Genomic DNA, 15,778 nt, shown 5'->3' with positions numbered 1-15,778 from the left:
CCACTTAGTCCTTTTGCGCTGCGACATTGCACCGTGACACAACTACATGGGATAGTGTCATGCTGCTGTTTCCTTAATATTTTCAAATATCTGCTGTTTTTTTTATGGCTTGCTGGAAAATGTACCACGACATAGAATCACTTGTCTGGGATAGTGTCAGGTTGCCCTCAAATTTGAGTAACAATGTGCCTGATTGGGTGAAAAAGGTGCCTCTTTTTGTAGTCTCTGTGTGAACTATTACACAAGAAAATGTTATGTCCAATGAATAGTTTATGTTTAATAGGCTTTGTGGTTTCTTATTCAGCAGCTTTTATCAAATAATGCATGATGTCAAGAGCATTTATTCTGGCAAGAATACATTAAACTCAGGTACAGGTCCTTTAATTATTGTAAATTAACGTGCTAGTAATTCCAAACATGCAGAATAAAACACAATACAGGACTTTTATTGTTTACCTCAAAATTACATTCACACTTCTGAAGGTGGATGTACTGAGAAGATGTAAGCTGAGGAGCCGTGTTCCTCAAGATCTGGGCTGTAGTCTCTCATGTGTAGTCTCATGTGTAGTCTCTCATGTGTAGCCTCGTGTAGGCTCTCATGTATAGGTTCTCATATGTAGACTCTCAAACCTAGTCTCTCATGAGTAGGCTCGTGTAGACTCTCATCTTTAGTCTTGTGTTTAGTCTCATCTGTAGACTCTCATGTCTAGTCTCTCATGAGTAGGGTCTGATGTGTAGGGTCTCATGTGTAGCCTTGTGTAGCCTCTCCTGTGTAGTCTCATGTGTAGGCTCTGATGTGTAGTCTCTCATGTGCCAGCTCTCATGTGTAGTCTCATGTAGGCTCTCATGTGTAGGCTCTCCTGTGTAGTCTCATGTGTAGACACGCATGTGTTGCCTCTCATGTGTAGTCTCTCATGTGTAGGCCCTCAAGTGTAGGCTCTCATGTGTAGACTCTCATGTGTAGGCTCTCATGTGTAGGCTCTCATGTGTAGACTCATGTGTAGGCTCTCATGTGTAGACTCTCATGTGTAGTCTCTCATGTGTAGACTCATGTGTAGTCTCTCATGTGTAGGCTCTCATGTGTAGTCTCTCATGTGTAGGCTCTCATGTGTAGTCTCTCATGTGTAGACTCTCATGTGTAGTCTTTCATGTGTAGCCTCATGTACACTCTCACGTTTAGTCTTGTGTTTAGTCTCATGTGTAGACTCTCTTGTCTAGTCTCTCATGTGTAGGGTCTCATGTGTTGCCTCTCATCTGTAGTCTCTCCTGTGTAGGCTCATGTGTAGTCTTTCATGTGTAGCCTTGTGTAGACTCGCGTTTAGTCTTGTGTTTAGTCTCATATGTAGGCTCTCATGTGTAGACTCATGTGTAGTCTCTCATGTGTAGGCTCTCATGTCTAGTCTCTCATGTGTAGTTTCTCATGTGTAGGTCTCTCATGTGTAGACTCTCATGTCTAGTCTCTCATGTGTAGACTCACGTGTAGGCTCTCATGTCTAGTCTCTCATGTGTAGACTCACGTGTAGGCTCTCATGTCTAATCTCTCATGTGTAGACTCTCATGTGTAGACTCACGTGTAGGCTCTCATGTCTAGTCTCTCATGTGTAGACTCTCGTGTAGGCTCTCATGTCTAGTCTCACGTGTAGACTCTTGTGTGTAGGCTCTCATGTGTAGGCTATCATATGTAGACTCTCATGTGTAGACTCTCATGTGCAGGTCCTACAGCGGTCACTCTGCAAACACTGCTGTTATCCTGACCTAATGTCCACAGACTGCTCTAAACAATGTGAATCTAATAAACACTGACTGGACTCTGGTCTGCTTTGTTCTGTCTCATACTGTTGCCTCGACAGTGGTTTTCAAAGTGAGCTTCTCTAAATGACTGGATTTTACGATTGCTCAAATAATTAAGCCAACTGTATGTTCTTAGTTTTAAAAAAGGTACTATAATCACAATTGAATCTGGGTCGCCAGTGGCTTAACCTGCAGATATAGGACACAAGTTTTTCTCATTCTGAGTATTAAAGCTCAGAGAGTTGTAGATGGGGCAAGGCAACACATTCATACACAAAGTAATTCTAAGTGCTTTACAGAATAAAAAAAAGACAATAAAATTACAATACAACAAATCAAAACATAAACAATTACAAATAATCATCATAAAATTAACATTAAAGGACAAAAGTGCTGAATAAAAACCCTCAGTCGTATGCACAGCTAAACAGAACTGTTTTGAGCCTGGATTTAAACATTGTCAAAGTAGAGGCCCGTCTCACATCTTCAGGAATACTGTTCCAGGTTTTAGCTGCATAAAACTGAAACACTGATTCTCCATATTTAGTCCTGACTCTGGGCACCAACAGGAGGTCGGTCCCTGAAGTCCTCAGAGTGTGAGATGGTTCATGTGGCTCTAACATGTGGGAGATGTTCTTTGGTGCTGGTCCATGGAGACTTGTTCACACAGAGCTGCTTTAAAGTGTTTTCCTTGAGCCACAGGAGCCAGAGACCTGAGCACAGGACACATGTGTGAAGTACTTCCTGGTTCTAGTCAGGACCCAAGTCGCAGCGTTCTGGATGTACTGCAGCTGTGTTAAGGCTCGTTTGGAGAGGCCAGTGATCAGGACGTTACAGTAGTCTAACCTACTGGAGACAAATGCATGGATAAGTCTCTCCAAGTCTGGGTTAGACAGTATATCGTTGTTTTTTGCAATGTTTTTTAAATGGTAAAAGGTTGCTTGATTTGATGTGGCTGTTAAAGTTCAAGTCTGAGTCCATTGTTACCCCTAGATTTCTAGCCTGATTTGAAGGTTTTAGAGAGAGAGACTGGAGGTGACTGCTGACACTTTCTCTATGTTTCTGTGGGCCAAAGATGATGACTTCAGTCTTGTCTGAGTTTAGCAGAAGAAAGTTGTTTTGCATCCACACACTGATCTGTTGGATGCAGTGGCAGAGTGAATCCACTGGTCCATATTCACCTGCTGCCAGTGAGACATAGATCTGAGTGTCATCTGCATAGTTGTGGTAGGACTCATTATTGCTGCGTATTAACTGGTCTAATGGCAGCATGTAGAGGTTGAACAACAGGGGTCCCAGGAGTGACCCCTGGGGCACACCAGGGACATTTTATCTGAGACACATTATTCAATTTCAACAAAGTACTCCCTGTTTTCTAGATAGGACTTGAACCAGTTTAGTACCGTACCAGAGATGCCCACCCAGTCCTCTAGTCTCTAGAATGCCATGATCCACAGTGTCAAAGGCAGCACTCAGATCTAACAGGATCAAGACTTTGAGATTTTGCTTGCAAGCGGATGTCATTTGTCACCTTGATAAGAGCAGTCTCAGTGCTGTGGTGGGGTCTAAAACCTGACTGGAAAACACTGAAGGAGTTGCTCATTTGGAGAAATTAAACAACTTGGTAAAGAACTTTTAGATAGTGTACTTGTCGGTAGTGGTTGGCAGATCAAATCTCACTCTTGACATAAAATTACTGGCTCATAGATTGGCTTTGTGATTGCAGTTTCCACAGGTGAGTACTACTGTTGTGTCCTAGCGCAGTAAGTACAGAGTAGTGGGTGGAGATAAGGGGTAGGGGAAAGCTTTGAATTTTGGACCATACAGAATTACTGAAACACACATGGATCACTTGAAATACAATTCTGAGTGAACACAGTTGCTGCATGGTAGAAATCTCCTAGAAATTTATTTTACATATGCCCCCAAGTTGTAGAACCCCAAAGTGACCTTGCTTCACCTTCAGTACTATCGTTCCAAATAGGAAATGAGCATGGGCTCCATTAACTCCATTGGAATTTCATTTTCTATTGAAAAAACATCGCCCCTCTCCCTATAACTGCTGCTGTCAGGCTTGTTATTATGATCTTAAAATGTTCATATCCTTCTGGGGTTTTTATTTTGTCATTTTCTCTGTAAATCAGGATCAAGATATGAACATTAATACTAGCTGCTTCTTTCCCCGAGGTCGCTACACACCCGGTCCGAGCTAAACCAGCGGTGTGGGTGGGAAGAGGCATTACCATCATCAGCCTGACTCCCGATTGGCTCTTCGGTTGCTATGATACTCGCGGTTGGAATTCCAAATATAGAACTCCTATAACTGCTAGCCTCAATGAACTTCATTAGGCTGGAGCTGAACGCTGTGAGTGACGTCACACTTAATCCACTTCTTTATATAGTCTAAGGTTACTTCCCACCCCATAAACAGCACACAGACACAGTGTAGCTTTGGTGTCTTTATGTTATAAAGCAGAGTGGACATGAATGAACCCAAACTTCAAACTCTCCAACAGTTACTGATCTGCAAAATTATGGTCATCAGCATAGCCACGTGTTGCAATGCTTTCACATGTTAGTTCAGGTTAGCTCTGTGGTTATACACTTCATTCTCTTTAATATGGAATTTGTCCAGGGACCCATCTCCAGTTCTTGGGTTAGGCTCGTAGTAGTAACAGGCTGGAGGTTAGGCTGATGTGGGACAACGGAAAGCCCACAGAACAATAGGAACACATATTAAATTCATATTAAAATAAATACTGGCCACAGAATATGTCCTTTACTTGAGATTTATAATGATAAAACGTTCACGTGAAGTTGAGGCAAAAGTGACTTTAAAACAAGAAATAAATTCAACAAAATCATGTGCAAAATCATATAAAAAGTACAGAAAATATATAAAATCATCTAAACATTCCAAAGTCACATTTAACAGGAGATGCAATGCTACACCTCACTTGTTATAACAGTTTTACAGATAAAAATGGGGACTTAAAAAAATTAGACAGCCAAATCTTGATTGATAATTTCTTTTGTTGCATTGGAATCCCCAAGTCCACTGTTAAAACACGGTTCAAACCAGTGACAGTTCCTTCATGTGGTAAGTGCATTTGTTTGTTTCAGTTAAGATCTAATAAAATAAAAAAAGTTCTGCCTGAGTCCTGAGGTCCATTCGAGAGATGCTGGGCCAGGCCCCCACTTGACCCCTGAGACAAGACAGGACCTGATGAAAGACACAAAGACACATGAGACAATGTCCAGAACACAGCTCAAATCAGGGCAGAGTTCAAGACCTTCTGCAATCAAATCAAAATCACATCTATTTTTTGTGACTCCAGGCTGGGGCCCCACCCTGGAGTCAGGCCTGGGATTGGGGATCCAATGCGAGCGCTTGGATGCTGGGCCTTTGCCTATGGGGATTGGCTGAGCTCAGCCTGAAAGGACGACATGGGTCCGCCGTCCGCCCTCTTGTGGACTCACCACCCGCAAAGGGGTCGGGTGCAAAAAAGACCAGACGGCAGTCCAAGACAGATGTGGCCGAGCTGACAGGGAGGGAAAGGAGTTTGAGCTCATGCAGGACGTTGAGAGGTACTGGCTAGATATACTCATCTCTACACACAGCTTGGGCTCTGGTACCCAACTCCTCGAGAGGGGTGGTACCACTTCCCTGGCATTGCCTGCTGGAAGAAGCTGTGGGCTGGTGTGGGCTTATAGCCCCACAGCTCAGCCACTAGGAGTTCACCCTAGTTTCCCCAATCAGGGACAGGTCTCTCACTGTTGTGTCGGCCTATGGGCCAAACAGCACTGGAGAGTACTCAGCCTTCTCAGAGTCCCTGATGTACCTCTGGATTGTTAGATGGATGGTGTGTTGCAACTACAGGGGAATCACACTCCTCAACCTCCCCGGTAAGGTCCAGGGTACTGGAAAGGAGAATCTGACCGATAGTCGGACCTCGGATTAAGGAGCAGTATAGTTTTCTACACTGGACCAGCCCTATGCCCTTGGGTTTTTGCCAAACCAGTCCACATGTGTTTTGTGGATATGGAGAATGCATTTGACTGTGTTCCTCATGGTGTCCCGTTTGGGGTGCTCCAGTAGTACAGGGTGTGGGGTATTTTGCTAATGGCTGTCCGGTCTCTGTATGACCGGAGCAGAAGCTGTGTTTGCATTGCCAGCAGTAAGTCAGACCTGTTCCCAGTACATGTTGGACTCCACCAGGTTGCCCTTTGTCACCGGTTCTGTTCAGACTTGTACACAAGTCTGAATGGGCTCGCCCCCCCCATAGATCTGACTTGTAACCTGATCTAGTGGAGTCATCTGCATGGAAATCACAATTTAAAATGTCAAAATTATCAAAGTTATTATTTTTTGGATTATTAGGGGCTCAGGTGGTGTTAAAAACATGCAAGTGAAAATGCTTTTCTCCAGGTTTTAAGGAGCAGAATGAGATCTTTTTTCCCTATTGTACCATTGTAACAAGAACAGCACACAGCTGTGCCCGTGTGTGCAAACCCGTGTTTACCCGTGTGTGCAAACCCGTGTTTACCCGTGTGTGCAAACCCGTGTTTACCCGTGTGTGCAAACCCGTGTTTACCCGTGTGTGCAAACCCGTGTTTACCCGTGTGTGCAAACCCGTGTTTACCCGTGTGTGCAAACCCGTGTTTACCCGTGTGTGCAAACCCGTGTTTACCCGTGTGTGCAAACCCGTGTTTACCCGTGTTTGCAAACCCGTGTTTACCCGTGTTTGCAAACCCGTGTTTACCCGTGTTAGGTCCCAGGGCAGAGGAGACCTTTCTCGACTTCATGTTTGTCGTCCAGCTCCTCGTCAGAATCTACAACACAAACAGGTTGCTCTATAGACTGGAACAGTTTTAAAGGAAATGCTGTAAATATAAAATATAAATATAGGAACCTAAGAGGGAAATATTTTACTTAATGCTCCGACACACACCAGTCAAAAGTTCACGCCTTTTTCAATACAATTTTTTCTTTAAGTTTACTACTTTCTACATTTTATATGCATATGGAAGACATAAAATATAAGAAGCAAGATGTATGGCATTATGTAGCCAAAAAAAAAAAAAGTTTTTTTTTTTTATATTTTTAATTCAGATGCTCAAATTATCCACCCTTTGCTTTGTTGACAGAGGCAAACCCTCGCCCTTCTCCCAGCGAGCTTCATGATGAAGTCTGCTAAAACTGCAAAGGGTGCCTATTTTCATATTTTTTTTTTATTTAAACAAAGATGAGTTACTTTAAGTTTGTTTATTGTTTACTACATTCCATATGTGTCATTCACACTTTTGATGCCTTCAGTGAGGATCTACAATGCAAACAATCATGGAAATAAAAAAAAAACAGAAAAAAGTGTGTCCACACTTTTGGCTGGTAGTGTAAGCTGGGAATGTACCTGCCACAGACTCTGGAGGAGAGTAGAACTGTCCATCTGACATGGGCCCGGGGCCGAGAAGAGGGGCTTGTTCTGCTCCACTCATCACTCCTGCAAACCCTGAACAAAACAAATATATTGCTCAGTGCAATTGGTTCAATTTTATGACAACAGAATCTTTGCACTTATTACAGCTACCAAGGGGAATATTTATTTGGGGATATATTCATGTGAGTATATGTGCAGTTACAGTTAATCCAAGCTAAAACATATCACTGGTGCCTGCCCACCCAAACAAAAGACATGCCGTTTCTGGCACATAGCCAATGCAGATGTAGATACATTTCCATCAAAGGTTCAGGAACATTACTGGCGGCTGGTATCTGGTGACAGGAAACTACACTGTGTGGCACCATTGCACCACTTACCCTGCAGAGGGCACACCATGCACAGTGTGTGTGGTTTGACTTCACTTTGTTTTGCCATTCATCATATTCCGGGCATTACCCTGGGCACCGCAATTACCATTCGGGGTATATTATTTTGCATGGGGCTGTCGATCTTGATGCTAAATGCATTCTATAGGGACCGCAGAGCCGTTTTAAAGCCTCCAGAGAATCGGTGCAATGTTTGTCTTTTTGGTCACAAGAACATTGAACATTTCATACACATGAACCTACTTTATATCATATTTTAGCAGCAGAACTTTTCCCAAATTCATCCTTGAAGTGAAAGGGATTCCCACTTAACCGGAAGTGCCACCACAAAAAAGTGGTTTAGTCGCATATACAGCAAAAGTGGCAGGGCAGAATATATTTATCTTACTTATTTAAAAAAAAAAAAAGAAGCAGGTCCAAGACATAAATCCTTTATTAGTAGAGCAACTGACAGGTTTAAAGTTTAGATCGGAGTAAAAATAGGTTATGGCTAGGGTTAGGTTAGGATTTAGGTCAAGATTAGGCAAGTAGTGACTATGGTTAAGTTTAGGATCAGTCTCCAGGAAATGAGCTGAAGTGCGTGTACGTGTAAAACCCCGCACTCACAGGCCTGGTCCTGGGCCTCCTGGGGCAGCACTTTGAAGTCCAGCAGCCAGGTCTCGATCCATGCCAGGACGAAGGAGGAGATGGGGAGGAGATACCCGAATGCGCCCAGGGTCAGCAGCTGGGCACACACACACACACACACACACACATAACTACAATACTGTGGTCTCACACACTACAATCACAGTCTGAATTAGCATAGAAAACTACACGTTAGTAACTTATGGTGCAATCACACTTACACTCACCACATCCAAACTGGGAATGAACTAAGACTCCTGGAAGTAAACAAAGATTAAACCAGGCCTTAACCAGGTCTATAACAAGACCAAATCTACATATGGACCATAGACTGTATAAAGAAAAGGACTAAAGGAGCTTGACGTCACCCATAGCGTTTGGCTCCAGCCAAATGAAGTTCAGCTCGCAGTTATAGGGGCGGATTTCTAACCACAATTATCATAGTCCCCAAAGAGCCAATCTGGAGCGAGGCTGTTGAAGGTAATGCTCCTTTCCGCCTGCACAGCTGGTTTAGTAGGGAGCGGGCTCTTAACAACGCTGTCAATCAAACCTGTTGCTAATGCTAGCGGGATCACCCTTGGGCAAAGAAAGCAGCTGATTTGTCTGTTATGTCTTGATTTACAGACAATCGCAAATTAAAAACCCTAGGGTCATGTAAAGTGACTTAATATGAACATTTTAAGACCAAAATGACGAGCCTGACAGCAGCAGATATAGAGAAGGGGGCGATAATTGGAGCCAGAATCTATGTACCCGGAAGAGCGCCCATGCTCACTTCCTATTCGGAACGCAGCAGCTAGCAGGTTAGCTATGTCCATTTATATATACAGTCTATGATCTGGACTCGAACATGTTTTGAATGTATTTTAGGGTGTGTTCACGCTCCAGTTTAACAGGTTCCGCTCTAGGTGGAACCTGTTAAACCTGTTAACCTTTTGTCTTCTGACAAAAAGATAGATCTCAGTGTGGCTATTCTGGTAAAATAAAAATAATAAATAAAGTTTAAAATGTTGTGTTTCATTTAATTTAAATACTTGAATCTCAACCAAGACATTGACAGGTACGTTTTAGTACAGGTTTGATAGACTGCTATGATATCATTTAAATATTGACTCTAGAACAATTCCCCCAAAATATTGTCCACAATAGTTTTCTTGTCAATATCGCACCCTGCAGTCTTTTACCCTCATATTTGCTTTTGGTTGTTTTGTCACCTGCCCACCACAACAAGCCTACATCCCACTGTTGAAAATAGCATTTGGACTCGTTTCAATAAATGAAAAATTAAATAAACCTTGCTCTCCAATTCAGGCTGACCCCTTACCTTAGACAGAAGAACTTTGACAATGAGGAAGACACAGCTGACAGTGGTGGTGATCTGTGAGGCAGAAACAAAGCACATGGAAAACCAAGCTCAGGTCAGCAGCTCTCCAACTGGACTGTAAACAGAGTAAATAAAGCACTGCTTCCCCCTCTTAAGGACGGTTTGCCAGAATTTCTTTGAGGCCGATTGATAGTGCTCCTCCATGGCCTCCCCGAACTCCTCCCAGCCTCTGAGTTTTTCCCTTTGTGACGACATGAGCTACAGCACGCTGCCTCAGGAGTCGCACAACACCTCCCTCAGCATGACAGCATCCCTTACTTCCGGTGTCCCCCACCATGACAAGCACCAAAGACCTTACGATCACAGCTATGTACAGCCCCGTCAGCAATAGAGGTGGAGCACAAGGTCCACTCGGAGTCAATGTTCCCAGCCTCCCCTGGGATCTGGGAGACCTCCCCAACAGCCAATTTATTATAAATTATTTCAAAATCTCATATTGTTTTTTTTCTTGTCCCCATCTCGTGTCTCGTCTTGTTTTGTGGAAATTGTGTCTCATCCCACCTGTACCATAAATACTTTTTAGTACACCAGAAGTTGTGACTAGAGTATGTTACTTGTCAGAAAGTAGATTTTTTCATAAACTTGTGCTGCCCTAAATTGAAAAGATGTGTAAAAGCTTAATAAAAAGTATCATGTTTAAGTTGAAGATTGTATGTGTACTTTACAGTGCACAGATACTCACTGCTATGGCGGCCCAGTGGTGCAGGCGGCACACGGCGTAGGACAGGATGAGAGCGCCGAACCTGAACACGGCCAGGAGCTGCAGAGAGGTAGAACAGCCACAATCAGAACACCACCATAAAACAAGCGTTTTATTGCTTGATAATCAGGACGTGTGCGTTAGCAGGATAGTTGTTGTTAGCTTTACCGTCATGGCAAAACTCTGCTCTGGTTTTTGAAAGTTGTGAATAGCATAAACTCAGAATGCAAAAGTTACTGAGGAATAACTTTGGGCCACTGCAAACCATTTAAAATGAATGAGATCTTTTTGTGAAGTTTTTAAGACAAATCAAAATCGGACACAGCAACTGCTTCCATTTGTATGTGCATCACCTACACAGAATCTGAATCAATCCAAAATCGAGAGGAGCAGTGAGGAAGAGCTACAACTCCCAGAACACCCAGAAAACACAACAATGCATCATCCTGCTCTACTGCACTCATCTTTCTGCCAATGATTTGAACCTTTTGGTCTTTATGGTGAATATTTTCCTCACAGCAGTAGCCTACATGAATAAAGTGACTGTACATGAGTGGAAAGACTGCTGTTCAATAAATAGTTGTGCTAAACTTGCACACATATCATCTCTGAAACATTTACACAGGAACCACCTCCAACGCAATATAAGCACAGGCACGCAGCAGGTTTATCGCAATCAACAATAATAATGATAATAATGGTTCGTGGGACATTTTATGTAATCGTGATCATTTCCAACAAAGATAATGGCCTTTATACCACCAGAATGTGCAGGAAAGAAGCTACTGTCGGTCTCAATACAACATTTTGAAGTTTGATATATATCTGAAGTAAATATAGATGATAAACGATAATATTCAAACAAATTTATGCCACAGACACAAAAACCCAAGAGCAGATTTAGACCACAAAAACTATTCTAAATGCACAATGAGAGAAAATCATGAGCTGCATTAAACAAACAGCAGAATGAAACACTTCAGTCGTTAGTTTGAATTAATAACTTGTCTGACTCATTCCACATTCAAACTTTTACATCTTAAATCTCATCATAGACAAAAAAATACCAACATTTCTCAGTAATGGACAGAAAATGTAAACACTAGAAATATTGACCCAAAATATTGTTTCAGCTTCATATATGGAACGATGAGTCCCTATAGTGATTATCAGGACAGCCTTACAGATCCATGACATTTTCTTCTAGATCACTGTTTTCACCAACTACAAATCTATAACAGTGGTTTAAATATGGAACCTAAAATTTAATTAGTCGTATCCATAACAACTGTCAGCAATTTTAATAATTATCGTGATATAAAGCTTAATCACAATTATTTTGGCCATGTTAATCGTGACAACAAATTTCAATATTCGTTTCTACTTAAGGCTGAGTCCAGTCCTTTAGTTCAAGCTCAGAGTTAGCAGCAGGACGAGCTCCGGTGCCGCTGCAGAGTCAATGCAAATTAACCATGTGGATTTGAAGTTTTGTTTCTGTAAAATGTAAATATGCACATAAAGCTGCATTAAACACATTATGATTATAACAACAAGGATAGGGTTAGGCATGATAGACAGCAAAGGTGGGTGGAGTAATCATAGATTTTACTCAAGTAAGAGTACTGTTAGCTTAAAATAATATTACTCAAGTAGAAGTACAAAGGTGTGATGTACACTAGAGTAAGAGTGGTGGTATTTGGACAGCTCAGTATCTCATGTAGGTGTATCTGGTATTAAAAAAAGGTCTAAATGTGACTCACAAATATGTCAAAGAAAGAGTGGTGGAAGTCATAGTGGAGCGCCTCCTCTGTGAGCTGCTGCAGAATGTCTCCACTGCCCTGAAACAGAACCATAGTCAAGTCATTTCAAACAACAGCTTTTTAACTCTAGTAACTTTTTGGATGTTCATTTTGTTTGGGTTGAAAGAACTATATTATAGAAGCAAAACTGGTAAAAAAGTAATGACAAAAGATTGGGAACCCTATGGTTTAATGGAGTCAAAGCCTCTCATTGTTGTTTGTGTGTGTGTGTGTGTGTGTGTGTGTGTGTGTGTGTGTGTGGCAGATAATGGAAAAATCTAAAGTGACAATCATTGTGTGACAAAGTAGGCTTGTGTTCCAATAACCTGCATTCATTTTATTTAATGTCAAAGATTTTGTTAATTTCATTTTCTATCATTTTTAATATGCAACTAAATTACCAGACATAACGATCCCGGGTTTGTTTTGTTTAGTCTTTGTTTAGCTATAGTCCATCTTTAAGTTACATACCACACTTACATGACTTACTTTAAATATACCGGTACTTTATTTGGTTAAACTTATTCATTTCACTTATATAATCCAGTTAAACATATTCATCCATTCTTACCTGAAGCTCCACATGTTCCAGACAAAAGAGGCCCAATGTTGGACATTTTTAAAGCCTTGGGTGTGGTCATGGGCCGGACCGTGTGGAGGGAAGAACTGATTTAAGTTTTTTTGTTTTGTTTTTTTGTTTCAAAGTCTTTATGTATTTTGGTTTCATTTTGATTTGATTTTAAACACTTTGGGTTAAAGGGCCTTCAGCCCTCACAATTAAGAAGTTTAGCCTAGAATTTTGCTAAAGTTAAAAATCTAACAGCACCTGTAGAATGGGTAGTATTCACCTGGGGGAGGTCCCTCCTGCTGGGTGGGTATAAAAACAGTTAGTAGATGTGGGTTTTTCCCTTAGTTTTGTTCATTTCTGTTGCTTTTGATTAAGTCGACACAGTTAATTTCTGGAAATATGTATTATTTTTGTCAGGTTTGACCACAGCGATTTGAAAAAAATGTGATTGAATGTGAAGGAGTCTGCCTCTTGCTTCAGACCACATTAGCCAGCTTCCCCATACATTGCAATTGTGATTTGTTTTGCAATTTATGTTTTAACATTAGAATTCTGTTCAAAGTTCACATTTTTAAAGTGTTCAGAAAAACTGACCAAAACACTGAAATCTGAACAGACAAACAAATTCAAGAATCACATTTCAGAATATTTTTGTACGGATCTAACCTACAGGGTTTGATGTTTTTATACAGAATCAGACAGAACGTTTTGTCTTATGCTGTTGTGAACTTGTTCTAATGCTGTTCCCTCCTCAAAAACATACCTGGAGTTGTGTTTTGTTTCATTCTCAAATGTTTGAGTAACACTTTATAATAATAACGCTCAAAATGCTCTGTTCCACCTTGTGATGTCCTGAAGTGGTAGTTTAAGTTAACAGCTCCTTTTACCTTTAGTTCAGTAGAGATTGGCAACTCCAGCACTGAAATGATCCAAAAGGTGTATGGAGTTTAAAAACTCCAGTCTAAATATGCCGGTTTGTGTGTTAAACATGTGAATGAAACAAAACAAAACTCCAGGTCTGTTTGTGATGAGGAAACATTAGAACAGAGAATAGTGTCATATGGGCTGTATAAAAAAAATCGCGATGTGATTTGCAGTTACAATTTGACTGTGATTTAATGAATTAAATGAATCTTGCTGCTTTAGTCCTACCGCCCTCTGTAGAGACGCCATGGGCATCCTGTCACTCACATTGAGCTCGATGATCCAGAGCAGAGAGATGAAGAGCAGGTCGAAGGTGACGAAAAGGCAGAAGGTCCTCCTGACGTCTGAGATTCCCTTCTTGGGTTTGAACAGGTCGCTGCACACAGACACGGGCGCTCCGCTGTTTATGCACACGGGCAGGTCGCCGCGGGATACCACACTGCTGCTGCACACACTCTCCATGTTCAGCACTGGAGCTTTAACGGTGCTGCTGGACTGAAGTGGTCATGAGGGCACGAGGAGCGGCATGGAAGGTCATCACTTCATCGAAAACAACGCCACCTGCAAGCAAAGCACAGGCAGCAGAATATGACATAGGCCTAATGGAGGACCCATAATTCTGAGTAGACTAGGGTTGTCTTGTAAGTCTTGAAAATCAGATATCAATTAAAACTAGTAATAAAGTAGATAGCCATTTGAACAGGTATTGATACTATAAACATCATATTCACAGGACCACCACCGCAAATATGGTTTGATTTAGCGCCGTCACTGGCTAAAGACATTCTTTATCGACTGAAGACGAGCCCAATCAATTAAAAACGAGGTGGGGAGTGGTACTGGCACAAGGTCTCACATTTGTAAGAATCTTGCACAAAAACAACTGTGAAGAAGCTATGAAGAAGTACTAAGATCTTCACAAAGGAAAAGACAGATTAAACGGTCCAGCTCACTCACTCCAAGCATTGTCTTTTCTCATGTTGTACTTAGAAATTGTTATGATCTTGCTAAACTAAAAACTTTAAAGTTTTAAAGTAGCTTTAAAGTTTAGAGTTCTTAAAGGGAACATTTTACAACATTTTATAATGTAATTTCATCATCACAAACTGACCTGGATGTGTTTTGTTTCATTCACACATGTTTAACACACAAACCCTGCACATGTATACTATTTAGAGTTCTTCTGTCAAACTGAAAACACTCTGTTCCACCTTGTGATGTCAAGTGGTAACATAGGAAGTGCTCCACTGTGTTATTAAACTCCACACACCTTCACTAGAATCATTTGGATAATTTCAGCCTTAGAATTGTCAATCTCTACTGAACTAAAGGTAAAATGTATATGCCAACTTGAAAAAAAAAGGAAAACAAAAAGACTTCATGACATCACAAGGTGGAACAGAGGATTTTGAGCTTTGGAGATGTAAATGAAGAGTTACTCAAACGTTTGTGAATGAAACAAAACACCCCATGTTTGTGTGTGTATGTTTGTGATGAGGAAACAACATTATATCATGGCTCACAGGGACCTTTACAGCCTGCTATTTTGTTATGCTCCTGAAAATGAACAGGCCACGTATGTACGTCACCTGTGGCGTCATCAGTGGAAATAAGTCTCCACTCTGTGAACATCAGGCCCTTCCAAATGTAGAATCTGTCCAGAAAAGGACACACAGGCCGGGTTTGGACAGCTCGGGTCTGCCAGCTGCAGTAAAGCGCTGCTGTGGCCTCATTTGCCGTCCTCTGTTGCACTACTGCCAACTCTAACGATCATATAAAATGCGCAAAACACGCAGTGAATCCAGGCATGTTTTATTGTTTTATGCTACCTGCCTAACTGCAACAGGACGAAGCTCTGCTCCAGAATGTCTGCAGTACAGAACGAAAGTAAACGGACAGTAAAGCTGCAGGTTCCAGAGCAGCGGGCTGTGCGCCACTTGGAGCGTCATTTGCGCCGCTTGGAGCGTCATGTGCGGTCTTACCTCCACATGCCTCTGGTCCGGGTGGCTCTGCTCGTGGCCAGTTCGGTTCGGGTCAGCAGCAGCACAGACTGTCAGCCCGGAAGTGTGATTTCCTCTTTTTATGCTAATAGCAGGCCGTGCGCCGGCTCTGAGTAAGAGCGCCTCCTGTTGGCACCAAAAAGACAGTGCATTTCCAG

The 15,778-nt window shown here is 41.8% G+C and overlaps 1 protein-coding gene across 1 annotated transcript; it reads right to left on the bottom strand.

Moving 5' to 3' along the window:
* Positions 1-4,237: 4,237 nt before the first annotated feature.
* On the bottom strand, positions 4,238-15,688 carry stard3nl (STARD3 N-terminal like). Its single transcript, XM_033982647.2, has 9 exons — positions 15,603-15,688; positions 13,888-14,181; positions 12,090-12,167; positions 10,312-10,389; positions 9,570-9,623; positions 8,225-8,342; positions 7,203-7,301; positions 6,555-6,624; positions 4,238-5,014 (listed from the first exon to the last, which is right to left on the bottom strand). The coding sequence occupies exons 2-8, from the start codon at positions 14,080-14,082 to the stop codon at positions 6,560-6,562; spliced, it is 687 nt and encodes a 228-aa protein (XP_033838538.1). The 5' UTR covers positions 14,083-14,181; positions 15,603-15,688; the 3' UTR covers positions 4,238-5,014; positions 6,555-6,559.
* Positions 15,689-15,778: the final 90 nt, after the last annotated feature.

Source organism: Periophthalmus magnuspinnatus, chromosome 17 (assembly GCF_009829125.3).
Source record: "Periophthalmus magnuspinnatus isolate fPerMag1 chromosome 17, fPerMag1.2.pri, whole genome shotgun sequence".
Taxonomy (NCBI): domain Eukaryota; kingdom Metazoa; phylum Chordata; class Actinopteri; order Gobiiformes; family Gobiidae; genus Periophthalmus; species Periophthalmus magnuspinnatus.
This window is presented reverse-complemented; position numbering and strand designations above follow the sequence as displayed.